This window comes from Neodiprion lecontei, chromosome 4 (assembly GCF_021901455.1).
Source record: "Neodiprion lecontei isolate iyNeoLeco1 chromosome 4, iyNeoLeco1.1, whole genome shotgun sequence".
Lineage (NCBI taxonomy): Eukaryota > Metazoa > Arthropoda > Insecta > Hymenoptera > Diprionidae > Neodiprion > Neodiprion lecontei.
In genome coordinates this window covers 10,830,506-10,858,489 of record NC_060263.1, presented here as the reverse complement: position 1 = coordinate 10,858,489, position 27,984 = coordinate 10,830,506, and the positions used below count along the sequence as shown (strand labels likewise).

The 27,984-nt window shown below is 37.6% G+C and overlaps 2 protein-coding genes across 9 annotated transcripts in view; one reads left to right on the top strand and one right to left on the bottom strand.

Annotated features, from left to right (window-relative positions):
- The window catches only part of LOC107226377 (tubulin polyglutamylase TTLL5), a 310,488-nt gene that overhangs the window by 156,380 nt on the left and 126,124 nt on the right, over nt 1-27,984 (bottom strand). The window lies entirely within an intron of this gene.
- LOC107222542 lies at nt 27-23,301 on the top strand. 3 transcript variants are annotated; one of them, XM_015661961.2, is made up of 2 exons: nt 27-154; nt 21,170-23,301. In XM_015661961.2, exon 2 carries the CDS (start codon nt 21,187-21,189, stop codon nt 22,930-22,932), a length of 1,746 nt encoding a protein of 581 aa, XP_015517447.1. In that variant the 5' UTR covers nt 27-154; nt 21,170-21,186; the 3' UTR covers nt 22,933-23,301. The 3 variants fall into 3 exon arrangements, with proteins under 3 accessions (XP_015517447.1, XP_046595146.1, XP_046595145.1); XM_046739190.1 differs by having other exon boundaries at nt 75-131; XM_046739189.1 differs by lacking the exon at nt 27-154 and adding an exon at nt 193-664.

Here is a 27,984-nt window from a genome sequence, read left to right as displayed (position 1 = left end):
CGACGAGATCGCAGCGATAGGCCACGACGCCCTTCCTCCGACAGTGCTCGCGGCGACGAACCAAGCGCTGGAGCGGAGTGAGAGAGATTTTTGAATTCAGTCTAGCACGAGCTACTGCTCAGGAGACACCCGTAAGAGACTTGCTTGTTTCAAGGTAGATTTCACACACTGAGTTTCGAACTTGTTTGTTTGTTTATCGGTAAGCTGTACGCTCTACGATGCTGGCGAGTACAAGGCAAAAACCAGTTTGAAGCTGAAAAAACACTACGCATCTTTCGTTGTCGAAATATTTTCTTCCGATTCACAAGATAGAGAGGTTACATATCTACATAACACACACGCGACACGTTGTAGCGGCTCCGCGCTGATTGCGCAGCTTGGTTATAATTGGGTTCGGAAGACTGTTGCGTCGTTGGTATTCGTATATAGTGCGTAGTGTTTGCCGAACAATTAAGTGTTGGTGATAATATTCAGATTTAATATATTTTTAGTCAGTTTATCATTATTTCATTTGCGAAACACAGGCAACATCGGTTCTGTAATTGGCAGTATAAATGTACAAATACGTTCCTGTGCTTCAAAATTTTCATTTGCATCGCAAATGATCTACGTAAACGTATGTTGCAGCCACGAATGACTCGGTATCGGATGTCGTTGCAGTACGGTTAGTGGGTGATAAGATTGATACCATTTGAGTGTTGTACCGTATACATTTTAGTTCAAATTGACCTAACTATTTTTTAGTTTTTGGAAACTTCTTCTACCCCGTAAGTGCTCAATGTTTTCAAAAAAGTCACGAGATCATCAAAAACGACCTTCTTCAAACAGTGATTTCTCGGCTCTTAATGACTGTACGACCTTCAGCATAGGCTTGTTTCGGAGGAATATAGAATTGAAAGGAGCTTCAAATACACGATTATTCATTTTAAGTTTAGCACAAATCTTATATGTTATCAACAATTTCATACCTTAAACTCATTTTTCGTGATATAAAAATAAATTATCGTCGGATTGCTTGTTCAATTCTTCACAAAATACATTCTTACAAAATTGTGTTTGTATGATTGAGATATCTTTATTCAGCTACTCGCATCGCTCGACAGCGCGTCGTGCGACGCAACAATCGGAGAATAGTGATGGTACGTGTGATCAGTCGAATTAGTAAAGATCTCGACGTAAATCTACCCTTCCTCGCCGAATTCCGTAATAACATTGTGTATTTTGTAGACTGTAATGTATAAATAAACGAAACGTGCTAGCCCTGCTTTTAAAATGTCGGATGGATGAATCAGATTTTATCGAAATGTTATGCGGTTTTTGTGTCCGGTCTCTATAAGGGCCTATGAAATTTTATCGGACGATACAAATGAAATTTCTACCGTACCGCAGAATAGTAATATTTTCACCGCAACTTTCCGATGCAATGTTTACTACGGATCTTTAGTAAGATTGGAGACGTGAACGAAAAAAAATAAATAAAAGAATTGATTGAAAAAAATATTGTGAGAAAAAAAGTTGGGCGCCAATGGGACGCAAACACTGGTGAGTAGTGTGCCAGTCGTGTGTACACTTGGGGACAATAAATCTGAGACTGCTAATTTTTTACATTAGGCAGTTATGTTGGCAACACAGAGAAACCTACAGCACCATAGTCGGCCAAACGAGAAACAAACTCAATCTCAATAAACATAACATAACCCATGACCGTCATATATGCATTTTTTACTACTACATTTTTCAAGAAACTGCATCCCCGTAACTATGGAAAAAATTTACTTCAATAATTTTTAATCAAAACTAGCTGTGCAAGGATATGGGGCGGCAACCCAAGCACGTTTTGTTTATTTACAAATTATATTGTATAAGATACATATTTTATTAGAAAACTCGATGAAGGAAGCTTGATTTAGGTCGGGATCTTAGACTATGCGCTAGTAAAGTTTCTTTGGCACGTAGCCTATGCGCCATTCGTCTCATTTTTTTAAATTCTGGGCGATCAAAACTCGTAATCATATGTGACAGACATGTGAAAAGTTGCCTTTATTTCCAATTATAAGTAAATAATTACGCACAATGTCAGTGAAATAATTAATGAGCGGCTTTCAAGAAGTGCAATTAGATATTTTTAGTAGAAATAGTATTGCTAAATGTACAAAATTATGTACAAGTTTTCATGTGTCGAATGTAGATGAAGAGATTGATGTTAATAATTCTTGACGTATTATTATTGGTACGGTATTAAGAGAAATACCAAGTCAAAATAGCTCAAAAAATAAAACTAATTATTGTAATGTTATTATCGAAGTAAGTTCAAAACTTCAATTCATAAATAACCTATTCTTACCAAAATTTTTAGGTTATTTATGAACTGAAGTTCTAAACTTACCTCAATAACAACATCATAATGAGTAATATTCATTTTGTACCTTCGGAAATACTTTTTCTTCTAAAAATATCTAATTGCAGTTTTTGAAAACCGATCATTAATTATTTTTACTGACATTGTGTGTAAATATTTACTTAATGAAAATAATAAAAGTCAGCTTTTGCATGTCTATCCCATATTTCCACGAGTTTTACATGCTCAGAATTAAAAAAAAATAACACGTGATGGCGCAAAGGCTGCTCGCCAAAGATACTTTACTAGCGTATACCGAGAGTTTCCTGTGATATCGTCCGTTTCGTAAGGTATAGCAATACAAGCCCTACACAGGCGTACACCTCGTGCGTAGACTCGTTCTGACAGAAATGAGCTGCCAGTGGCACTCCCGCTTGATTAATCGCGCTAGGCCAAATTCGTAGAGTAGGATTAATTTTTTCGCGTTAACTTAAGAGATGTAACCTGGAGGCGTCATGAAACAAACAACTGATGTAAGTTAAGGAGAAAAGGTCAACAAAGAGTTATATGATATCCACAGTGGTTCAGTAAATACGTTTAACGTAGACATTTAACTTCAAAATTAGTTAACGAATTTTAAACAAAATTTCATTCAATTAATCAATGGGTGATGTTTGTAAACAAATTGCAGTCAAAGTGAAGCAGGCAATAAATCATTCGAGCTAATATCATGAATACATAATTAATTTGTGAACTACAATTCGAAATAGAACAACAATTAAACCCGCAATTAAATACTTGAATAATGGTGTGATTACCTTAATAAAAATTAAGGGGGTCGTCTGGCGTGAAAACTGTTTTTTTTAAAGGTTTTTTGGGTATCTTTGTAAGACACACCATTAAAATAAAATTTCACATCATTTTCACGCTATATTTATTGACATTTGAAAAAACTTTATAAATTCTTTGCAGACGAAATATTCAATATAACTTAATGTATACTGACCGATAGGAACATATGTAAGGAACGGGCTTGAGTGTAGACTCGAATCCGACTGTTCTGATCAGAAATAAAAAAAAAACCAGCGGCATTGTAATCTTTAGGCTTGTGGGTATGGTATGAACTAGAATACGCTTGAAATTTTGTAATTTAAATTTTTAACAGTTTAAAAAAAAAATTTGAACTCATCATTTTTTTCCATTTCTTTAGCTCGTAAAACAAAAACTAGCAAAGCAATCATGATTATTTAAGTTCACGCGATAGGTATAGGTATAAAAAAGATGCTGTAAAAATTTGAGCACGATCGTTTCAGTGCTTTTTGAAATATCATGTCTTGTACACTTTTGAAAATTGTTGTTTCGAGAAAAACGCGATTCGAAGTTGGCGTGTTCAAAATTTTGACCTCGGTTTTGAATTTAATTTCCGTATGAAATGACATCCTTAATCGGCGATCCATGGAGCATAGGGGAGGTTTACTGCTGCATTCGCAGCTTCCTCACAGGCTGATCTTTCTAGCCTTGAACTCGGCTTTATTGAGGCGCACACTGTGCATTGTTTCACTCAAGTGCTCATAACTTCCTCAAATTTTGGAAATTTGGCATCAGCCCTGGGCAGAAATATTATTAAAAGATGTATCTATAATAATATGCAACAAAAATATGTTTTTTTTTTTAAATTTCAAGACTAGACAACCCCCTTAGCAATTTGTGGGGATGTATTGTTGAACTAACAAATCTGTTGGTTCCGTGAACTTAATATTGAAATACATATAATAAATAATTTAATAATCATTTTTAAAAAATTAAGAAAATTAACATTATACGGGATGTTTCATTTCAATCGGCTTTGAAAAAAAATTTCACAAATCGGCTCTTATCACACCACCGGTCGAGTTTAGGTGATAAGTATATGGTACTTTTTGATGCAAAATTCGATGCCCTTTTCAAATACGTATGAAAAAAATACACTGTTCCATTACAAAAAAACCAAGTCGACCTTCACCTGACGTGGGTGATTCCTCTTATGAAAAATCTGATGCCTTCATACTCTTTCCCCTTTCGAAGCTTGTATATTTTGTATAGCACGTTCTTTCGTATCTTTCTTAGTTTCGGAGTAATTGGGCTGCGACGATTAGAGTGAAAAACCTTATATGTAGTTTGAATACAATATTGGATCCTTCTCTTCGTCCGTGGCAGCCATCGTTGCACCGTGTGCGAGTCACCGCGGCGTCGCAGGCCCAGTACACGACGCTTATGTAACTATTTCAATCATACAGGCACCATGAAAACACCATTCTAAAGAAAAAAAAAAGCTCGTGTGATAGAGAATTGAACGGGAAATATAATGGTAATTTTTTTTATAAAAATTTTAGATCCAAGAGTCCACAGTGAAAAATGCATGTTTATTATCAAAGTATTCACGACAAAAAAATTTGTGCTGATCTCGTAATTAGTAATTATGCATTTGTAGCTTGTTTTTTTCATCCTTAATACGAGCTCATACAGAAGGTCGTACACAGAAAAAAATCTTATAATTATGACAACTATAAGATATATTATAGCTAGAACGACCGTAATTGGATGAAATATAGAATATAGTTTTTCTCACTATAACATCGGTCATTAAATGTTTATATCAACTTCAAGAATATAGTAAAAGAAAGTAGTTATGATAACTGCGTTCTTCATTGGTAGTGAAGACTACGAGATTATCGTTGGCTTGACATATGGCGCTGCGTTGAATGTAACATTTGGTTTGATTGTCATTCACATAATGCATAGTTGCCTTAACACATATAAACCACCATATAGATGAATTCAACTATACGATAATTTCTTATGCAATGACAACGTTATATTCTATAGTTGAGCGAACCAGCGTAAACGGATTTCCTAAACGATTCTTGAGTTAGATTGAATATGAAAATAGCTGTCATAATTATAGAAAATATAAACAATCTCCTTTTATACACAGAGAGAAAAGAATCATTGAATCAACCAAATCGATTTATTCAAAAATTGCTGCTTCAACCATCATTTTAAGAAAATAAATACACCGTAGGTAACATATTAGATTCGATGCGACAAGGTAGTTATAGGTAATTGCAAGCAATAGCCAGTTCGAATCCCAAACGAAAACGCGCGTGCGGCGCTTTTTAGAATCTAACAACATAAAAATGAGATTTTTCAGACTTACGATCAATTATAAGTAATTAGCTTTTCAGGAAAATGTACCAATTGCCACAATTAGGCTAAATGTTTAGATTTCATTTTTTCATTAGAACCACTGATTACACGTTTATGTATAGTTGAATATTTATAATTATGTATATGTATATGTTATGTATATGTATATTGAATCTATTGCATATGCTCCTAAAAATGATATACTAATGTCAAACTTACGCACATAACGAGTTCAATTCTTCTGCGGAACAGTACTACCATCCCATCAGTTGTGACCGGATAACAACGATAATAGGTGGCATAACGATATATTATGTTTGGTTTTACTAGACCACATAAGTATTGTTGTAATACGAACGAATAAATTTTTTATAACAATCACAGCAAATAAGGTACGACAAAAAAGTTTCATAGTAAAGCTACGTTCATTGTTAGTGAAAGTAATTATGTGACTACCGTTAGAGATATAGTACCACTAAGCATAGATAATCATTGATTTTACTATATTTTTTATAATTAGTATAACAATAAAACATTCGCGCACCAGGAGCATGCTACATTTTTTAGTCAATTTATAGTTGCCAGAACTATACATTTTGATCAATGTACGATTATTAGGAGCCAAGAAATTATCATTTGAAGGAAATCGCGGACGACGGTTTCGGACACAATCCGTAACAGAAAAAAAAAAATTAAAAAATTGAAAAAACTGGTGACGTTGAAATGGTATACGGTTTAATGTAAAATGAGTCATACTTTCTACGAAACCCGAAAATCATTATCAATTTAAAACATAATGTGTGAGACACTCGAATTGACTAACAATAAGGTACATAATTACGAAAAATAGTACACGACAATAAAAAGTGAGAAGGAATAACGTATTAATAAAAAATAAAAATTACAACACTGTACGATAAGATTATTGAGTACAGTGATGGAGCCACGTATGTTTTGTAGATAAGTAGATTTCAATTAAATTGTGTACGTGGAATATCTGACTAGATAAAAACAGTGAGAAACAGTATTGAGTCCGATATTAAGGAGTTTTGCGGTTTTGAAAATCAATGTGGACGACGCTGCGTGCCATAATACTTATCCCCATAAAGTACGTCGATGCAAGAACCTTGCGCCCAATAAATTAAAGTGGAAACTACCAAAAAAATTTATTTCGCAACTTGAAAACCACCAAAATAATAATATACACTTCGAGAAATGAATTCTGACACGGCCAACTTTTTCGACTAGTCAGTTACGTTAACAATACAAAGTCAGCCCGTTTCTACCGCCGGCCAGCCGCGAAACAAGGTCAATCTTCGTAATCATAACAGAACCTAAAAATACTACATTCAAATGTCGTGTTTACAAAGATTGCTTCTCCGCTAGCAGGCGGTTGCGATGCGGGGTGATTCTGCATTGCCAACGTAACTGACTAGACGAAAAAGTTGATCGTCTCAGAATTCATTTTCGCAAGTGTAGATTTTAATAAATATTACCAACAATATCCTCACCTACAAAAAATATTAAAATAGAAATGCCTACTGCCAAGTACGTAACTTCCTCGTAAAAATGAGAAATCAACACGACAAATAAAACACGCAGAGAATTGTTTTAGAACAAAATCATGATTTTCCTAACATGATTTCATCGCAGCATCCAGTTTGTTCAAAGGTGCGATAGGTTGTCAAACCAAGTTTGATCGATTATTTAAACATAAGCTTGGGCTTCACAAGAGTACTAGCTATGGGTCTAACCTCAACGAGGGCTCCGCAGTTTATTTAACCAATTTCAAGTAGTCCAATAATTATGAATAATTTGTTTATTTTTACTAGGTTGTGACTATGAAACAAATGACCATCATTTTTATTCATTATCCAACACGAATTGATTCAGGATCCGAAAAATGTCCACAGTATTGCGTCTAGACAGTTATATTGTTTATATAGCATTACGAAGGAAGAATTCGTCGAATTTGGTCTCGACCGGGCCCAGCCGATCACCATCCGGTTATTGATAAAGAAAAAGAACAAATATTGTTTGACAGGTGTTTCTTTTCCTAATTGACTCTGACTTAGAGCTAATTTGTAGATAATTAAATTGTACTCGAAGCTACACGTGTTTGTAGACATGAATTTAAATCTTAATCTATGAAGTTAAATGGCGTATCGATTATAAAAACTTCACATTAGACTCTACAAAGCTAAAAATTATTTGAAAACATAAAATCTAGTAACATTACAAAATTTAACAAATGACATAAACAGCAAATTCCTGATATAAATATACCTGATACCTGGATAGTGAACTTACCTGATACAGAAAACCTTGTCATCGTCATTGAAACAGCCATTGTAAAAAAACATGGCTATCCAAGATAAAATTAGGTCTAATGTCACTAGGTTAATTAGCAATAAAATGTCATCAAACGTTGACAAGAAAGCTAACATGAAAATTTATAAATTTAAGCAAGCGAAGGTTATCCTCAAAGAACACAGTAATCTAATTGTAACTAAAGCCGATAAAGGGAGCGTCACAATCCTCATGAACAGAAATGAATAAACAGAAAAAAGTCGAACCATATTAATGACTCTGACACTCATCAACTTCTAAATGGAGACCCCACAGAAAAATAGAAAAACAAGTCAAGGATTTAATTAACATTTTAAGAATGAAATTCACTAGTATACAGGTTGCCAAAAATCTCGAGAAATACAACTCTTTACCTCCGACAGTATATTTTGAACCTAAGATTCACAAAAATAACGGTACCGTCAAGACCAATGGTGTCAAACATTAACTCACCTAAATGCAAAATATCCAAATTTTGTGGCGGTATGCTATCTAATATTGTAGGTAACTCCAACTATTATGTTAAAGACACGTGATCTTTCGTCAATAACATAAAAGAATTGACTATACCAGTTGACCACATCTTCATTTCATTAGATGCAGTATCTCTATTTTCTAATATTCCTACTGAGTTAGTGACATCTACTATTACTAGAAAATGGCGTAAAATAATAAAACGCATTAATATAAACAAGAAAGAATTCACAGAAGCTACTAAACTAGTTCTACAATCTTGCTACTTCGCATATAACGACCAATTTTACAAATAAATCTTTGGTGTCGCCATGGGCTCGCCTGTGAGTCCAACAGTTGCAAGTTCAGTTCTTGAACACTTAGAAAAATAAATTGATCAATAGTCTTCGCTGTAAATTACATTTCTATCGCAGACATTATAACGTGTGTGCATCAAGATCAGACTGCCATACTAGTGAATAAAGTCAGTAATTTTCACCTAAAAATTCAATTTACATGAGAGTTAGAAGAAGATAATAGAATTAATTTCATAGATACTGTAGTTAAAACCATGACAACAAGATTTTACTTTAAACGTTTCACAAAGACACATGATCTGGTAGATATATTAATTTTTATTCGGAACATTTATAGAAAGTCTGTTACCTACGTGAAGTTAGCCCCCCATTTTGAGAAATCGGAATTTTCGAAAATTGTTCCAGATTGTTCTAAGTTTGTTCTACATTGTTCCAAAACTTAATATTGATAACTCGTGTAACACATTTGAAAAATGCTAAAAACCGTTTTTTGACCGAGCCCCCCACTTTTGAAAAATCAAACTTTTTTTTGTTGTTCTGGTTTGTTCTAGTTGTTCTAAACGATGTTCCAAAACAGTGAAGTCGTAAGTTCAATAGCGGGCCCACCAAAAGGGAAAAAGAATTTTTGACTAGCCCCCCACTTTTTGAGAATCCAACTTTTTTCGATTGTTCCGGGTTGTTCTCGTTGTACTGAACATTGTTCCAAAACGGTCGAGTCGTAAGTTCAATAGCGGGCCTACCAAAAGGGAAAAAGAATTTTTGACTAGCCCCCAACTTTTTGAGAATCCAACTATTTTGATTGTTCCAGGTTGTTCTCGTTGTACTGAACATTGTTCCAATACGGTCCAGTCGTAAGTTCAATAGCGGGCCTACCAAAAGGCAAAAAGAATTTTTAACTAGCCCCCACTTTTCGAGAATCTAACTTTTTTCGATTGTTCCAGGTTGTTCTCGTTGTACTGAAGATTGTTCCAAAACGGTCGAGTCGTAAGTTCAATAGCGGGCCCACCAAAAGGGAAAAAGAATTTTTGAGTAGCCCCCCACTTTTCGAGAATCCAACTTTTTTCGATTGTTCCAGGTTGTTCTCGTTGTACTGAACATTGTTCCAAAACGGTCGAGTCGTAAGTTCAATAGCGGGCCTACCAAAAGGGAAAAAGAATTTTTGACTAGCCCCCAACTTTTTGAGAATCCAACTATTTTGATTGTTCCAGGTTGTTCTCGTTGTACTGAACATTGTTCCAGAACGGGCAAGTCATAAGTTCAATAGCGGGCCTACCAAAAGGCAAAAAGAATTTTTGACTAGCCCCCAACTTTTTGAGAATCCAACTATTTCGATTGTTCCAGGTTGTTCTCGATGCACTGAACATTGTTCCAAAACGGTCCAGTCGTAAGTTCAATAGCGGGCCTACCAAAAGGGAAAAAGAATTTTTGACTGGCCCCCCACTTTTCGAGAATCCAACTTTTTCGATTGTTCCAGGTTGTTCTCGTTTTACTGAACATTGTTCCAAAACGGTCGAGTCGTAAGTTCAATAGCGGGCCCACCAGAAGGGAAAAAGAATTTTTGACTAGCCCCCACTTTTCGATAATCTAACTTTTTTCGATTGTTCCAGGTTGTTCTCGTTGTACTGAACATTGTTCCAAAACGGTCGAGTCGTAAGTTCAATAGCGGGCCCACCAGAAGGGAAAAAGAATTTTTGACTAGCCCCCACTTTTCGAGAATCTAACTTTTTTCGATTGTTCCAGGTTGTTCTCGTTGTACTGAACATTGTTCCAAAACGGTCGAGTCGTAAGTTCAATAGCGGGACTACCAGAAGGGAAAAAGAATTTTTGACTAGCCCCCAACTTTTTGAGAATCCAACTTTTTTCGATTGTTCCAGGTTGTTCTCGTTGTACTGAACATTGTTCCAAAATGGTCGAGTCGTAAGTTCAATAGCGGGCCCACCAAAAGGGAAAAAGAATTTTTGAGTAGCCCCCCACTTTTTGAGAATCCAACTTTTTTCGATTGTTTCAGGTTTTTCTAGTCGTACTGAATATTGTTCCAGAAGCACAATGTAGTGGGTCGTACTTCATTATGATTTTTCATGAGTTTTCGGATTTCGTTATATTTGATACTTGTTAAATCATAGTTGATTGATTTTACGATTTCAATCATGGTGTGGATTTAAAGAAAAAATCATTATGTATCATGTATTTGGACGGGGTGCTTGAGCTCTGTTACGGCCCGATCCCAGAGCCTCTGGGCTGTTGGTACTTGCTGCTAGCTTCAGTTACATGAGCCAGACTTGGCGTGGAGAACGGAATTCACAACGGGAGTAGTTTTTCATGAGGTCATCTCCCTCGCGTGACCAACTTGGCAAAATATTAGGGAAAAACAGGAGCAGTTTTTATCAGGTCATCTCCCTCGCGTGACCAACTTGACAAAATGTTAATGAAAAACGGGAGTAGTTTTCTTGAGGTCATCTCCCTCGCGTGACCAACTTGACAAAATATCAATGAAAAACGGGAGTAGTTTTCTTGAGGTCATCTCCCTCGCGTGACCAACTTGACAATATTACAATGAAAAACGGGAGTAGTTTTCTTGAGCATCTCCCTCGCGTGACCAACTTGACAAAATATTAATGAAAAACGGGAGTAGTTTCTATCAGGTCATCTCCCTCGCGTGACCAACTTGACAAAATATCAATGAAAAACGGGAGTAGTTTTCTTGAGGTCATCTCCCTCGCGTGACCAACTTGACAAAATGTTAATGAAAAACGGGAGTAGTTTTCTTGAGGTCATCTCCCTCGCGTGACCAACTTGACAAAATATCAATGAAAAACGGGAGTAGTTTTCTTGAGGTCATCTCCCTCGCGTGACTGTTCATATTTTTATCTATGTTGGTAAATAACTTTTTCACCGAACACGATTATCCTCCAACAATTTCCTACGTCCTTACATAAATACATAGGTGCGGGCTTTTTTTTTGAGCATCTTTTGGCGGACATAACGGTTTGGGCTTCAAGTCGTCGAATTCAACCCATTTGGTACCTTTTTTCACAAATGCAGTGTAGTGCCCCACTGATCTAGCCGTTCTTTCACCGACATACATAACGAGCCCTGCTAACACGTATTTTGTTCGATCCAGTTCAATCGAATTTGGAAACTGTTCCAACGAAACTGCATTAGTCGAACCATTGTCGCATTCAATAAAAATTTGTGGTCCGTATGTAACAACGGATGAAAATGATTGATTGCAACATCTTCTTTCTGAAAAACCACTGGTCTGCAATGCCTCGCCTAATTTCTGGAAGCTACTCGCTATTGTATTTAAGTTAATGAGTGGTATAGTCTTACCAACACGTTTATATTTTTTGCACACGTCACATGTAAATTCCGCAATTGCACTCCAGTCTTCATGGAAAACATATTCACAGAGATTGCAAATATTTGATAATGCATCTATTTTTAACAGTTCAGGCACCCGCGATGGTTGCTTGAAGCATTCGACTTGCTTTAAAATATTAGCTCTCAACTTATACACTTCATTCGATGCACCTTTTTCCAAAAATAATCTTAAAAATGCGTAAGTGTTTGTTTGTAAGGTATCGACAATTTTAAGAAAAGAATCATTTCGACATGCTGCGGCCAAAATTTGCATGATGCTATCAAAGCCACATGTATTTTGTACTACAACTCTCTTCTTATTTTCCAAAATCACAGGGCAAATGTTCCCATTCTTCAGCAGACCGATATTAATTCGATTCGAATTGAACCCAGCACAATCCCAATCAGGACGTGGATCAAGATACGTCCGTTTCACTTTTTCCGAATCGTTCTTATTCCTCCAATTCTGTTGAACATTTAATTCGGAGGTCGCTGTACTTACATCACACGAATCTAGCTGCTGCTTCTTATTCTGACTCATACTGACACTATTTCCAATCGAATCTATCACGGATTCTTTTTCTTTTCTAGATTCTAGTTCTTTTAGTGAAATTGGGATTGTCGAGTGTTGATTTCGGTCGTTAGAAGCCACGGCTAATTTTGCTCTGCCACTGAAAGATTTTATGTGCATCGTTAAAAATTTATCAACACGCATAGGGCGATTTTCATTTGCAAGCAAACGGTGTTTCAAATCATTGAACTCCGCCTCTACTGCTGAAGAGGTAGCATTTATTTCGCCAAATCCAAACTTTGGAATCATTACGCCAGAATAAATTGGAAAGTAAGGTAACATGTACTTTATTTTTTGTGCCATTTCTGGGCAATAATATGGATTGATATCAATTCCGACTGATGATTTGCGTCCATCGTCCATGCATTCTTCAAAGAATTGATACGACCAAGAATGGATTGTTGAACCATCATGAACCCGACCGTCACTTTCATCTTCGATAGATTCTAACTCCTCCTGTGAGGTAACAACCTTTGTAGAGTCATCCGAATTGTACATATTGCCCACGTCCGGAGTTCCTTTTATATCTTGGGAAATCAAAACACGTGATTCCTCAGCTAGACTGACAGCACCGGTTTGAGTATTGCCACAACCTTGACTGGTACAGAGGACAATAGCTGATTTTACTAACTGCCTGAAGCTGATAAAATCTGTAACTTTAGTGAGTAAGCACATAAACATTATATAAAATGTCTTCACCCTTGGGTGTAGAGAACCAAATATCTTCCAGCGCGCTATAAATGCTACGTAATGGGATATGTCTAATCTTAAAAAGCAGGCGGGTTTTTCTGTATCTTTGCCACTGACAACTTCTAGACATTTATTGAGGTAATCCCTCAAGTTCCTACAGTGACCAAAAGCTCTCGCTATTGCTCCCATCAGAGCCTTGTCGAAATCACAAACAACTTCACGGGGATTGGGGAAGTTGGATTTATGCGTGCTTCCTATTCGCATAATTTCGAGAAGCCAGTGTTGAATTGCGTTCGTGTGTTGTACAGCACTGAGCATTTGAAATACTGGCATTTTTGAGGTTGAGGTTTCACATACGATCTGATATAAGTATATATGTGGTGAAAGTTCACTGTTTGGTAGTTTTAATTTTTTAACGAGAGATCCAGTAGCATCTATAGAAATGCGATGGGGAAAAAGTACGTATGTTGCTATTTGCTCCAATGTCCAATAATGAACACAAAATGGATCGCATGCAACCGTGTGAATAACTCCCATATGAGTTTCATATTTCATTTTGCAAATATTTCCTATTGGATCAACTCCTTGACTCAGGCCTAAGATTTTATCTTTATATTCTTGTTTCGCCTTTCGTAGCGTAGCGTTTTTTGGTAAATGCGGCGGTTCAGGATCACCAAATTCCATCAACAGGTCGGCTTCATTCCGACGCCAGACACATGGCAGTTGATTACCTTCGGTCAAAGTTTTGGAAACTACCGCTCGACGATGTCCTTTCAACTGACGTTTTTTAACATGTTTTACTGCTGGATCGAAATTTGTAACTGAACATTCCATGGTCACAGAAGACTGAGTAATAGGCTTGTTCACGACACAACCATCAAATGTGCAGCCACATTCTGCACATGACCCTGAAACAGTCAGATACATGCCAGTTTCTGAAGTTTTACAACGCTTAAAAGACATGGGGCATGTTAGCTTAGTTTCATCGTATAATGCGTAGAATAGTTCATCCGTCCAAATGCGTCTTTGTAAAGTACCATACTTCCTTTTACCACAAGATTTATCAGCATAAATAACATTTTCTATCGACATTTTCACCCAAGTCTTATACGGAAATTCGATTACAAACTCTTGTTTTTCTTTACTACCTAAACTGTTATCAGCAGATGTATCAGCGACTGATTCCTGTAATGATATGTCAGCTTCGATGCCATGAAACTGTAGGATTTTATCCAATATGTTGTATCGATTATTCTTTATCATCACATATATATATTTGTGCTGTATGGTGCCATTCATTTTGTCACTTATTTGCTTATAAATCAAATTACTCGGAACAGCGGGTGTTCCATGTGCATCGACGACATTTCTAAAATCAGGTGTTAATATCACATCCAGAAGACGTGGAACGTGTTGAGCCATGACGTGAAAATATCAACGCGATGGCAATGTACAATCCAAGATTAGAAAAAAAATAAATAAATTGAAAAGAAGATCGACGATCGAATGCGATTGAAATAAGTGAATTTTGCTTGAGAGTAAGAATAACACGCAGGCGCAATATCCAGATCAGTGCAGTCTTTTGATGAAATGCGCCCTTGGACTGCCGAATGCGGGGTGTCTACCGGGGTGCGGTGTGATCGAACGATATGATGTGTGCTCCGACAGGCTTGTGCATTAATATTCGATTTGATAGATTCCGATACCATATAGAATGCGTGGCAGATTCACCGGTACCATGTCGACAGTGGTGCACCACTTGGTTCTGATCTATCTATCGTCGCACTTTGCTTGCGGGCGAAGCAATTACGACTGCATTGGGCTGCGCCTCGCCGTGGTGGTTGTAGGAACTTTGTATGGAGTGGGCGCCCGGAACACCAAGAGGTGCCGCAGAGCAATGCGGCGCCCTCCACTCGGCCACTCCCCGGGACGCACGCATATAGCCGCCGCTATATGCATACAAGAACTGGACAGGCGCTCGTACCTGCCCCTCTCGTGGCCAGTGTTGGGCAGCATCCAATTACTTTTTGTAATTAATTACATTTACTGTAATTTGTAAAGAAAAACAAAATCAATTACAAATTAAAAAAGTAATTTATTTGATTTTACGAGTCTATGGATCGACCCACTACATCGTGCTTCTAGGACAATATTCAGTACGACTAGAACAACCTGGAACAATCGAAAAAAGTTGGATTCTCTGAAAGTGGGGGGCTAGTCAAAAATTCTTTTTGCTTTTGGTAGGCCCGCTATTGAAGTTACGACTGGACCGTTTTGGAACAATGTTCAGTACAACGAGAACAACCTGGAACAATCGAAAAAAGTTAGATTCTCGAAAAGTGGGGGCTAGTTAAAAATTCTTTTTGCCTTTTGGTAGGCCCGCTATTGAACTTACGACTGGACCGTATTGGAACAATGTTCAGTACAACGAGAACAACCTGGAACAATCGAAATAGTTGGATTCTTAAAAAGTTGGGGGCTACTCAAAAATTCTTTTTCCCTTTTGGTGGGCCCGCTATTGAACTTACGACTGGACCGTTTTGGAACAATGTTCAGTACAACGAGAACAACCTGGAACAATCGAAAAAATTTGGATTCTCGAAAAGTGGGGGGCTAGTCAAAAATTCTTTTTCCCTTTTGGTAGGCCCGCTATTGAACTTACGACTCGACCGTTTTGGAACAATGTTCAGTACAACGAGAACAACCTGGAACAATCGAAAAAAGTTGGATTCTCAAAAAGTGGGGGGCTACTCAAAAATTCTTTTTCCCTTTTGGTGGGCCCGCTATTGAACTTACGACTCGACCGTTTTGGAACAATGTTCAGTACAACGAGAACAACCTGGAACAATCGAAAAAAGTTGGATTCTCAAAAAGTGGGGGGCTACTCAAAAATTCTTTTTCCCTTTTGGTGGGCCCGCTATTGAACTTACGACTCGACCGTTTTGGAACAATGTTCAGTACAACGAGAACAACCTGGAACAATCGAAAAAGTTAGATTCTCAAAAAGTGGGGGGCTAGTCAAAAATTCTTTTTCCCTTTTGGTAAGCCCGCTATTGAACTTACGACTCGACCGTTTTGGAACAATGTTCAGTACAACGAGAACAACCTGGAACAATCGAAAAAATTTGGATTCTCGAAAAGTGGGGGGCTACTCAAAAATTCTTTTTCCCTTTTGGTGGGCCCGCTATTGAACTTACGACTCGACCGTTTTGGAACAATGTTCAGTACAACGAGAACAACCTGGAACAATCGAAAAAAGTTAGATTCTCGAAAAGTGGGGGCTAGTTAAAAATTCTTTTTGCCTTTTGGTAGGCCCGCTATTGAACTTACGACTGGACCGTATTGGAACAATGTTCAGTACAACGAGAACAACCTGGAACAATCGAAATAGTTGGATTCTTAAAAAGTTGGGGGCTACTCAAAAATTCTTTTTCCCTTTTGGTGGGCCCGCTATTGAACTTACGACTGGACCGTTTTGGAACAATGTTCAGTACAACGAGAACAACCTGGAACAATCGAAAAAATTTGGATTCTCGAAAAGTGGGGGGCTAGTCAAAAATTCTTTTTCCCTTTTGGTAGGCCCGCTATTGAACTTACGACTCGACCGTTTTGGAACAATGTTCAGTACAACGAGAACAACCTGGAACAATCGAAAAAAGTTGGATTCTCAAAAAGTGGGGGGCTACTCAAAAATTCTTTTTCCCTTTTGGTGGGCCCGCTATTGAACTTACGACTCGACCGTTTTGGAACAATGTTCAGTACAACGAGAACAACCTGGAACAATCGAAAAAAGTTGGATTCTCAAAAAGTGGGGGGCTACTCAAAAATTCTTTTTCCCTTTTGGTGGGCCCGCTATTGAACTTACGACTCGACCGTTTTGGAACAATGTTCAGTACAACGAGAACAACCTGGAACAATCGAAAAAGTTAGATTCTCAAAAAGTGGGGGGCTAGTCAAAAATTCTTTTTCCCTTTTGGTAAGCCCGCTATTGAACTTACGACTCGACCGTTTTGGAACAATGTTCAGTACAACGAGAACAACCTGGAACAATCGAAAAAATTTGGATTCTCGAAAAGTGGGGGGCTACTCAAAAATTCTTTTTCCCTTTTGGTGGGCCCGCTATTGAACTTACGACTCGACCGTTTTGGAACAATGTTCAGTACAACGAGAACAACCTGGAACAATCGAAAAAAGTTAGATTCTCGAAAAGTGGGGGCTAGTTAAAAATTCTTTTTGCCTTTTGGTAGGCCCGCTATTGAACTTACGACTGGACCGTATTGGAACAATGTTCAGTACAACGAGAACAACCTGGAACAATCAAAATAGTTGGATTCTCAAAAAGTTGGGGGCTAGTCAAAAATTCTTTTTCCCTTCTGGTAGGCCCGCTATTGAACTTACGACTCGACCGTTTTGGAACAATGTTCAGTACAACGAGAACAACCCGGAACAATCGAAAAAAGTTGGATTCTCAAAAAGTGGGGGGCTAGTCAAAAATTCTTTTTCCCTTTTGGTGGGCCCGCTATTGAACTTACGACTTCACTGTTTTGGAACATCGTTTAGAACAACTAGAACAAACCAGAACAACAAAAAAAAGTTTGATTTTTCAAAAGTGGGGGGCTCGGTCAAAAAACGGTTTTTAGCATTTTTCAAATGTGTTACACGAGTTATCAATATTAAGTTTTGGAACAATGTAGAACAAACTTAGAACAATCTGGAACAATTTTCGAAAATTCCGATTTCTCAAAATGGGGGGCTAACTTCACGTAGGTAAGTCTGTTGTCATGGGCGTATCCGGTCGTTGTCTACATATATCCCATCCTAACTTCATTACCAGAAATCTTGAAAAAGTGGAAACTACTCTGTTAAACAATAACTTTCCTTTATCTCTCATAAAAGATGTAAGTGAAAAAACATTTAATTCTATTGATTGGAATCACAACTTTCCAAACAAATGGTAAAGACTAAAAAGCTATTAAAAGTAGAAAGAATAGATGTTACATATAAAATTACCAACAGCACACAGAAAATGTTCACTTCTCTAAAAACTATCATTCTTACCTTTAAAAAAATGAATACTGTTTATCAAATTAATTGTAATGACTGTCAAAAAATATGCATAGAACAATATTCTCAACACCTAAAAACAGAATTTAAGGTCAGGTTCTAAAATTAAAAACATGAATTTGACAGTTGTGCATTTGCATCTCACAGTTTCAATTTAGGAAATACTCTCGATTTTAAAAACTCATCGGTACTAACCATCGAAATAAATTGGTTCAATCATACCTAATATATAAAAGAAATGATACACGTAAGTAAAGAGAGTAAAAGTTATGGATTTGTGATTAAATTTCATATTGTTGACCACCATTGTTCGAAGTTACTTGTACTATGTGCCCGAAAGATTAGTTACAAGTTCGCACTAAGAATGACCAAAAATAATGGATTTTCACTCAAATCAATAATTTATTCACGATTAATCGAGTATAATCGCTTATTTCTTAGACTTGATTAATCAACCAACTCGATGATTTTTCCTCACAATCGTTTTTTGTTATTTACTCCCATGAACGATGCAATACAATGTCTATTTATGTGTTTAAAGTTTCACTTATTATCAATGTCTTATTTATTAAGTACCTATTTGTAATATATATAAGTGAAAGATAAATGAATATTTTCACCTGAAATTGAACAATATTTTAAATGAAACTGTAAATATTCAAAAAACTTTTCTACTATTAAGACTACGTACTGAAATTTATGAAATTTTGGGTTTATATGCGCCGGTTCAAAAAAATATGAAAAAAAAAAATCAGTTAATTTTTACCGATTCAATCGAGTCGTGTTCGACTATTTTTCTAGATTAATCAATTCTTCGATTGTTTTGGCTTAGTGGCCATCGCTAGTTGGCACACTTTGCTAGTTTAATTTTTTCAACTTTACTATATTTGATACATTAAGCATTCAGTGCTACGTATCTCACGTCACGTACTTGATCGATCAAGCTCATTTGTAGAGTTTCAGATACCCAAGTTTCCTTAATATTATTCAAATATTTATCATGGAATCTCGATAGCAGCACTGAGTTGAGTTTTCGATTAGACTTGATTGATTAGAACTCCAAAGAAATCTCGCTAAGTCGCTATTGAATCAGGTAACATGAAGTGAAAAATTAAAAGAAAAAACGTTACATATCGCGAGATTTGATAGTAGAAAACTACACAACATCAAGTGTATGAGTAATCTGCCATCGTGTGAACTTTTACTTCGAAGCGAACAACATTTAAATAAATAAGAACCAACGCACGTAAAGATTTACTCTTGCATTGGTGTTTCTATAATCTTACAGAAAGACTCGACTCTAGATTTTAAGAACGTTAAAATTTACAACCATACTAAAGCGTTATAATACAACTACTTTTGATGCACGGTAAAGTTGTACGAAGAATTCTGTAGAGGATTCTACGACGACGGTTGAGGAGCCACTTGTGTGGAAACCACCAACGATTTCAAAGTAATTTCTTGGTGATTTTCAATATTAAAAATTGGCTCGAATTCCGTTGACTTATAAGTGATTCCCAAACGTTCAAAGTTGTTGGACATCTTGGTGATTTTCAAGTGATTTTCAGTGTTGAAGAACAGTTGAATCCCAGTGATTTTCAATTAATTTCTCAAATAATTGGTTTCTTGACGATGGTGTTCAATCCTGTGACTAGCCATTCCAAATTTGAAAATGTGGAAGCGTCCCTACTTCAAAAATGGAAGTGACTCGTTCCATTTTTTTGCGATCCAATATTCATGCTGCACTTTAAAATATAAATCGGTGTACGAGCTATTTAATGGTTGATCATCATTTCTCACAATAACAAACTTTTCTATTTCCATGTAGCTTTTCACTGATTTACATAGATCAGTGTAACTTCTTTACAGAACGTTGTCTTTCTATATTATCTTGATAGTCATACAATATTGAAACGAATGGTATGTATTTGTGGGATAAGAAGATAAAATTCACGAAGTAGACCAATTTCAGCCAAAGATATAAGGGATCAAAGTTTTACCGGATATTACTCACACAGTTCGTACTAATCGGGATTTTTATAGTCCGCACTCTGACGGATAACATTTCATCTAATTTTCATCTTCTTCCTCGTAGAAATGAACTTGAAATATATAGTGTATGTTATTGTCATCGAGATTTCGACCCCTATTGATTCTAAGCGAAGCTTCAAGTCGCAAATAGAGTTATTAATAATTTTCTCACGGAACCGCTGAATAATATACTGCACGCGTATATGAATTATATGTATTTAGAACAGTAAAAAAAAAACAATATTCTGCAATACTATCATTAATGTATTAAGAATTTCGTCTCTTCAAGCACTGTTAAAGAATGTAGTGGTCAGATGATATATTTACATTTGAAAACAATACTGTTCTTTAACAGTGCTTGAAGAGACGAAATTCTTAATACATACATATACAGGCACACGAAAACAAATTCGAACTCACTGGTGATTAGAGAAATTAACGACAACAGATTCAGGGCGGCTAGGTGATCTAGTGGAGTAAGGCTCAGGCTAAGCATCTCTAGACGCCAGGTTCGATTCCTGGCTCCGTCGTTAATTTTTCAAAATCATCAAATTTTCGAATTTACACTATCATTAATTACTAGGGGTTACGTTTATAAAATTAATATGCTTCACTTAAATTATCCCATAATTCGTAGTCTCCTACATTTTTGACAATTGTTAAACGTAAAAATGGCACTTGAATACTGTTTGAGCATGCTGTGACAGACTTATTTCGAAAGATAGCATGATTAAGACAAATTTTCTGTTCAGATTAAATAACCCTCGAAATTCTTTAGAGTAACTAACTAAAACCATTTTTGTCACGCAGTGAATAAACAAGAGAAAATGCCGGGCCACCGTCAGCCTAGCTCCCTAGAGGGGCTCAGTTTGGGACGCGTGTGCCAGCAGCTCGATGGGACGTGCCGTCGCCTTCAAATACGATCTCAAGAATCAACTGCCGCTCAAGTGTTCGCCTATGCGAAACAAACTATCAGGCCTTACTATGTGAACGCCCTTCCGGCACGCCTTCGTTCTCAAGTGATAGAGGAAACGTCCAAAATGCTTTATGGACCTTCCTCGGATGGTTCTACTCTGATCTCGGGCCCTGCACCATTGTATCTACTTGCTCTCTTACTCGGACATGATATCAGATGTCTGAAAGTTAATTTGTGCTGCTACTATGGATGCAGCCATCAAACCTCGCTCCTAAATTTATTAGCGACAGAAGGGGTTGGACTGGAATCTCTTGAACTGGCTCGTTCTGCACTGCTTAGACTGGACTGTAAGTTACTTAGAACGTCATTACTTAGCATGACGAATCTGAGAACTCTAATACTCAGAAACATAGCAAACGATGCGGTACTACAAGTGATTGGAAAAGCGTGTTCGCAGTTGGTCGTTTTGGATGTTGCCTGCTCCAGACAAGTAACAGACATTGGTCTCAAACAGTTGCTGTTGCAAGTCGAACTTCGTGACAAAACTTTGTATCACCCTCCTGTTCAAGAATCTAATAGTTGGTCCCGCATAAAATCGCTCTTTTCGAAACTGAAACTCAAGAATTTGAAGACTGAAAAAAATTCCGACTTTGGAGTGCTGCTCGAGTACTGTGAAAGTAGAAACTTCCTCTGTAATACGCTTAGGGTTTTAAACGTAGCCAATACAAGAGTAACGAGTGAAGGGGTGCTCATCGCTCTGGTTCACGTTCCGAAATTGGAATCCTTGGCCGAATACAATCACGTGGGAAGAGTGATGGAAATCATGAACCGAGGCGCAACTGGTTTGAACGCTCCGTTTAGCCTCACTCAGGCCCGGACTTTAAGAACCACGCCATCCAGATTAGAAATCTTAGCACAGGCTTGTCCAAAGGTGGAAAAACTTCACATTTCTGAGCCTCACCATCCCCCAGAGTCACTTGGACTATTTTCTTGTGTTACTTCCCTGAGTGTCCACAGCATTCCAGCACAAAAACAATGGCTGGAGGGTTTCTACGGCTACCTGCGCACTAACGGCCAGAACTTGCACGATCTAAATCTCCGAATAATGCAAAGTGAAAACCCAATAAAATTAGATCTCAGAGAAATATTTTCAAGCTGTCCGAATCTTAGAATATTATCTATGGATGGTTCAAACGTTGTTTGGAGCAACAGAACCGATCCTCCGCCTGTGAAACATCTAAAGAAAGTTCAACTAGGTCGCATAGTTAGCGCAATAACAATAACAAAAACACTTTCGCTGGCACCAGAGCTGACAGATTTACACGTGCACAGTTGTTTTGATCTCACTAACCTTCACTTGGAAAAGTTATTGAATGTTTCAACCAAATCCAAAAATGGATGTAAGTCAGAGAAATGTAAAAATAGTTTGGTACAAAATTTAACTTGCTTTTACATTTACGAGGCAAGCAATGTGTCGACTTCTACTGTATTGAATATGCTTCACAGCTGCAAAAATCTTAAGCGAATTGGAAATTTGGCCAACTGGGGCCTGGACTGTGAGGGAGTAAGAACTTTGCGGGAAACTCTGGCTCGGGACAATTTTGATGTCAATTTATCCCCCGGCTCACATTGGTTTTGGAGTAATTGTATCCAATAGTGTAAATTGCACCTATCGTCGTATCATCAAAGCAAATATTCACATCCAAGTACATCCATCCATCCATACATCCAAGTCCGTGACAAAATTAACTAAACTTTAGCATTGGATTACTTATATTTGTTGGCTACATGAATTGATCTGTTATCAGAATTACAAATTACACCAGTAGTCTGAAACTCTACTATAAACAAATAATCGCTACTAAAATTTGTTTAAGACCTAAATTTGTAAATATATATTCACTGTATAACCTATACTTGTACAAATCACATGTACACTCATTTTTGTGTCCCTCTCTAAGAGTTAAGGAATTCGCATCAATAAAGTTTATACAACCACTAAGTTGGTCAAGTTTGAAATAATGTAGCTCCGTTGTTTACTGAATGAATTTGTAGCAGAATATAATTAACTAATGAAAATAAAAAGAGCAACGAGTCTAAAATTTTCGAAGCTTTGTTCATAAAGATGATAGATATAAAAATTGAGTTTACGTTTTTTCGCGGAAGATTGACCTTGGGACCCGAGCCCACCTGGTGGATCACAATTTTCAGCTATCGGACCATTTTGAATGGGTTAGACAGTTATTTTTTCAAGATTCTATCATGTAATTTGAGTTGGGAGAAATAGTGCTACTATTTTTAGCCAATTCTTGCGAAAAATGATGAATAACTGAAATACTACTTTTGTAAACTTACGAAGCAGTTCACCAATACACCAATATTATGTGATACATAGTCCGGATTTTCATGGGCAGTAAAATGCTACCACAATATTTTGCTGCTTTGTTTCTGATCAATAGAAATGCCAATAAAATGAGGTATGAAGTATCATAGACGTGAGTAATCATAGACTTATAGAGATAGACTACGCGACCTTACTGGGCTGCTGAAGCTGAGATCAAAGAACCGAGCTAGTCCTGCAGTGGTTCTCTTTCTGTCACAAGATCAAGAGAGTGGGGAACTAAGCCGCTAAATGAGGAAAGCGGTGAGACAAGCGGGGAGGTACACATTAGACCTGTCCTTAAGGGCGTTGCCTATGCCTGGAAGAGCGCGCGCGAACAGACTCACGATTTTCCTTTTCATTTCCTCATTTTTGAAGATAATTAGGTTCTTAGGGGGTCATTTTGAAGATGAAAAAAAAGATCTGTATCGTCTGTTTTGCCGAGTTTTCGATTTCGCTTTCAGATTCGTGAAAAACGTACTTGAAAGTACGTTATCTTTGAAGTGCGACACAGCGGACAGTGATTTTTTTTTGGAAATTCGGCAAAACAAGCGACACAGTTCTATTCTTTATCTTCAAAATGACTCCCTAAGAACCTAATTATCTTAAAAAATGAGGAAATGAGAAGGAAAATCACGAAGCATAAAACAGAAAATTTCTCGCGCAAAAGGCGGGGGCCTGCTAGCGCCACGACCGCGTTGGCCGGCGACCATGCGAATTACAGGCGAGGAGAGTAAACTCAAACCCCCCGCTACAATTCCCCTCGTTCGAATCCTGGATAGTGTTCCACGCTTTCATTTTTGCTTGTGTTTTTCTACAGTGTTTTTTATAATTTCAAATCAGTATTTATTCCCGCGATGGCTAAGAAGAGAGGGAATGTGTCTTTGAAGAAGAAGAAACGACCCGGCATAAAGATTTTGGCTAAATTTCAGGAAAAAAGGAGGTAAATCGAATTATTTATATGGTTGATGGTGCACCCTCTCTGACTTCGAGATTCAATCACTTGAGTACGAACAATCGCAGGGCTTTAATTTAAGAAGGTACTTTCAAGAGCCGATATTGCTGTTCATAATAGCAGTATAAATTCATTCTCTAGTTTTTTTATACATACGAAAATATAAACTAGAATGCATTGTGACGTGTGGTACTAGCCCGGTTTGCATTAGTCGCTAAAATATGTCATCAATTTGTTACGTGTTCAGGTTAAATGATCGAAATCGATATTCGGCAATTTACATGAGTGTTTACACTTTGTCGATCATAAGGAATATTCTTATCACTTATTGTGACTACCTAAGTATCCAAGGTAAAATTACAATGTACCTGGCAGAATTTTCCATACAAAGTAAATACGGCGCGTACGTATTAGGCCACTAAAATACGCGCGTTTTGTTTTTAGAAATAAACTTGACGTAATTCTGGGGTAATCATACATGCATACATTACCTACAAAACAGCCACCCCACAAAACTGTCATCAAATCAGATACTACTACCAAGTATAATTTATTTGGAAACGAATGATGATTTTGATATACTATAACTAATGATGACGAAAAAAAAAAAAAATTGAAATCAAAATTGAAATTGAGAAGAGAAAAAAAATTTTTTTGATTAAAAAAAAAAATTGCAGTACGTGGTACTTGGCGGGCCCATTTTTATATTGCCATTACAACATTGATATAGCTCGACTTGTATTTTCTTGTGCTTGTTTTAATAAGGCCCGCCAAGTGCCACTAAATGAAAAAAAAAATGACAAGACGATAAGATTTACTATACATATATTATATAACAGTGATACTATGAAAGTATTCCTGATCTGTTATTCCCTAATTATCGTTGCGTGGCAAATTTGGGCATTCTTCGATCCGCCGTCTCCTGGGACCTGGTCATTTTGGTCACTGATTATATTTGTGATCATTATAATTTATTGCTAAAATTTTTCTTTCGTGTCCGTGCATTTCCAAATTTTTACGTAGAGAATTCCTGCTAGCCAACAAAACGACGGAGAAATGGTTCGCGAAGTAATGACTTCGGCGGACGAGGTAACAGAAGATGTTGCTCCGGTCAATGAGGCCGTACTTGTCGATGAATTTCAGGATACCGATTTGTTTTTCTCGGAGACAATGCCTGAATCTCCAATACAGTACGCGAGAAACGACGACGAGACGACTGAATACAACACCGCGGAGGATTTCGTGAGTATCCAGCCTGCGACCGAAAGTAATGTTGTTGAAGACATAAATTCACATTTGCTTGTAGTCGGTAATGCCAAGGCCGAACCAAGTCCCCCATTGGAGTTGCCTGAGAGAAGAAGAGTAGACATTAGGCATTTTTTAGATAGTATTACAAAAATTGGTCGTCACTCCCCTTTTGATTGTACTTTTGCAGACGTGTGTCCAATATCCGAAAGCCGGATAGGATTCATTACCACCATCACTTTCAAATGTAGTATATGTAATTTAGTCAAATCAATAACGTCAGAGAATTCTAGTTCAGGCTCCTCAAGCGTCAATGCAGCTTTAGTATCCGGTGTAGTGTCCACAGATGGTGGTTTTTCTCAACTCGCAGAGATTAGTGCATCGGTAGATATGCCATGTATGGCTCAAGAGACTTGGAATAAATTTCATAGGATAGTTAGCGATACGTATCACGACATTACACAGGAGCAAATGCTAGAGGCACGTAGGGAAGAAGCTACGTTGGCCCGTGAGGCGGGTGACGTTGACGAGGACGGGTACCCTTGTATAGCGGTTGTCGCCGATGGGTCTTGGGCAAAAAGATCGTATAGGACAAATATGACTCTCTATCAGGTGTAGCAGTAATAGTGGGATTCAAAACCAGTAAAGTTTTATTCATTGGGGTAAGAAATAAATATTGTTCAACGTGTGATAGGAATTGGGGTGATACCGAGGCATCTGTAGGCGAACATAAATGTGCGAAAAATTGGACGGGTTCTAGTACCGCGATGGAGTTAGACATTATCGTCAAGGGTTTTAAGTGTAGCGTAGAAATGCACGGTATTAGATACAATAAATTAATTAGGGATGGGGACAGTAGTGTTCACGGGAAACTCATCGATGCGCTTCCGTATGAACCGGAAACACTTGTCAAAAAAATTGAATGCCGCAACCATGTTCTCCGCGTCTATGGAACTCAACTTCAGGATCTGTGTACCAACCGCAAGGTTGGTACTGTGATCCTACGTAATAATTTGCGCAAAAACTTGAAGTGACTACGATATGCTATAACTTTCGGAATTCGCTACAGAAACGGGCAAGTTGATGAGCAACTTTACGTTCGAGTCGAGGATTCGCGTGAAGATATTAAAAACGGTCCATGTTTTCGGGGAACATGGATCATGTGCGGAGAGGGGTTACTTCTGTGACGGTAACTCCAAACCAGGGGAAGTTAACCTGGTCGAGGACATGAAATTGGCTAGTGTCTTCCAAGAGATTCAATCAGCAATGTATCGACTCATTGAGCATGCATCGAGCCTCATATCGGACGTGGATAACAACGTAGCTGAGTTATACAATTCACACGTTGCCAAAGCTATAGGTGGCAAAAGAGTCAACTTTACCCTGCGCGATTCATATGGAGCTCGGTGCGATTCTGCCGTAATGAGAATGAATGCTGGTGGACAATTTCATGTATTAGTGCAGGAAAAATTGACAGGAAGGGTGAGTAAATTCACGAGAAAATATTCCGAAAATATGACGGGGTCAATAAAAATTAGAAAAAGGGGTTTTAAGGGTAGCAAAAAAACTTTCGTGGCCCAGATCGCTGACGCCGACTATGGCTCAAATGCTGCAAGTCCACAGCAATCAGACATGTCGGTGGATGAATTGGTGTCTGCTCAAAAGACATTCGTGCAGACCTTGTATTCGGAGGACCTATTGGAAATCGAGCGACAAACAATGGGGCAGAGTTCGTCAACCGCATGGTACGAACAAAGAAGAAAGCGTTTGACTAACTCAATTTTCGGTGAAATTTGTAAGCAAAGGCCACGAACATCTTATGCTAAATTAGTAGAACACATCAGCTACAGCGATTTCCATGGGAATTCTAATACAAGGTGGGGCACAAAAGAAGAGCCCGTAGCAATAGGTCAGTTCACTGCCGAACATTCTGTTACTGTTGATAGCAGTGGTCTAGTGGTGGACAAGGCGTTACCCTTCCTTGCGGCGTCGCCGGATGGGCTTATAGGTAAAGATGCGGTCGTAGAAGTCAAGTGCCCAGCATCGGCAAAAGAGTTAACTCCAATGGAGGGCATAGAGCCAAAGAAAATTAAATTCTTGAAAATAATCGATGGAAAAGCCAAGTTAGA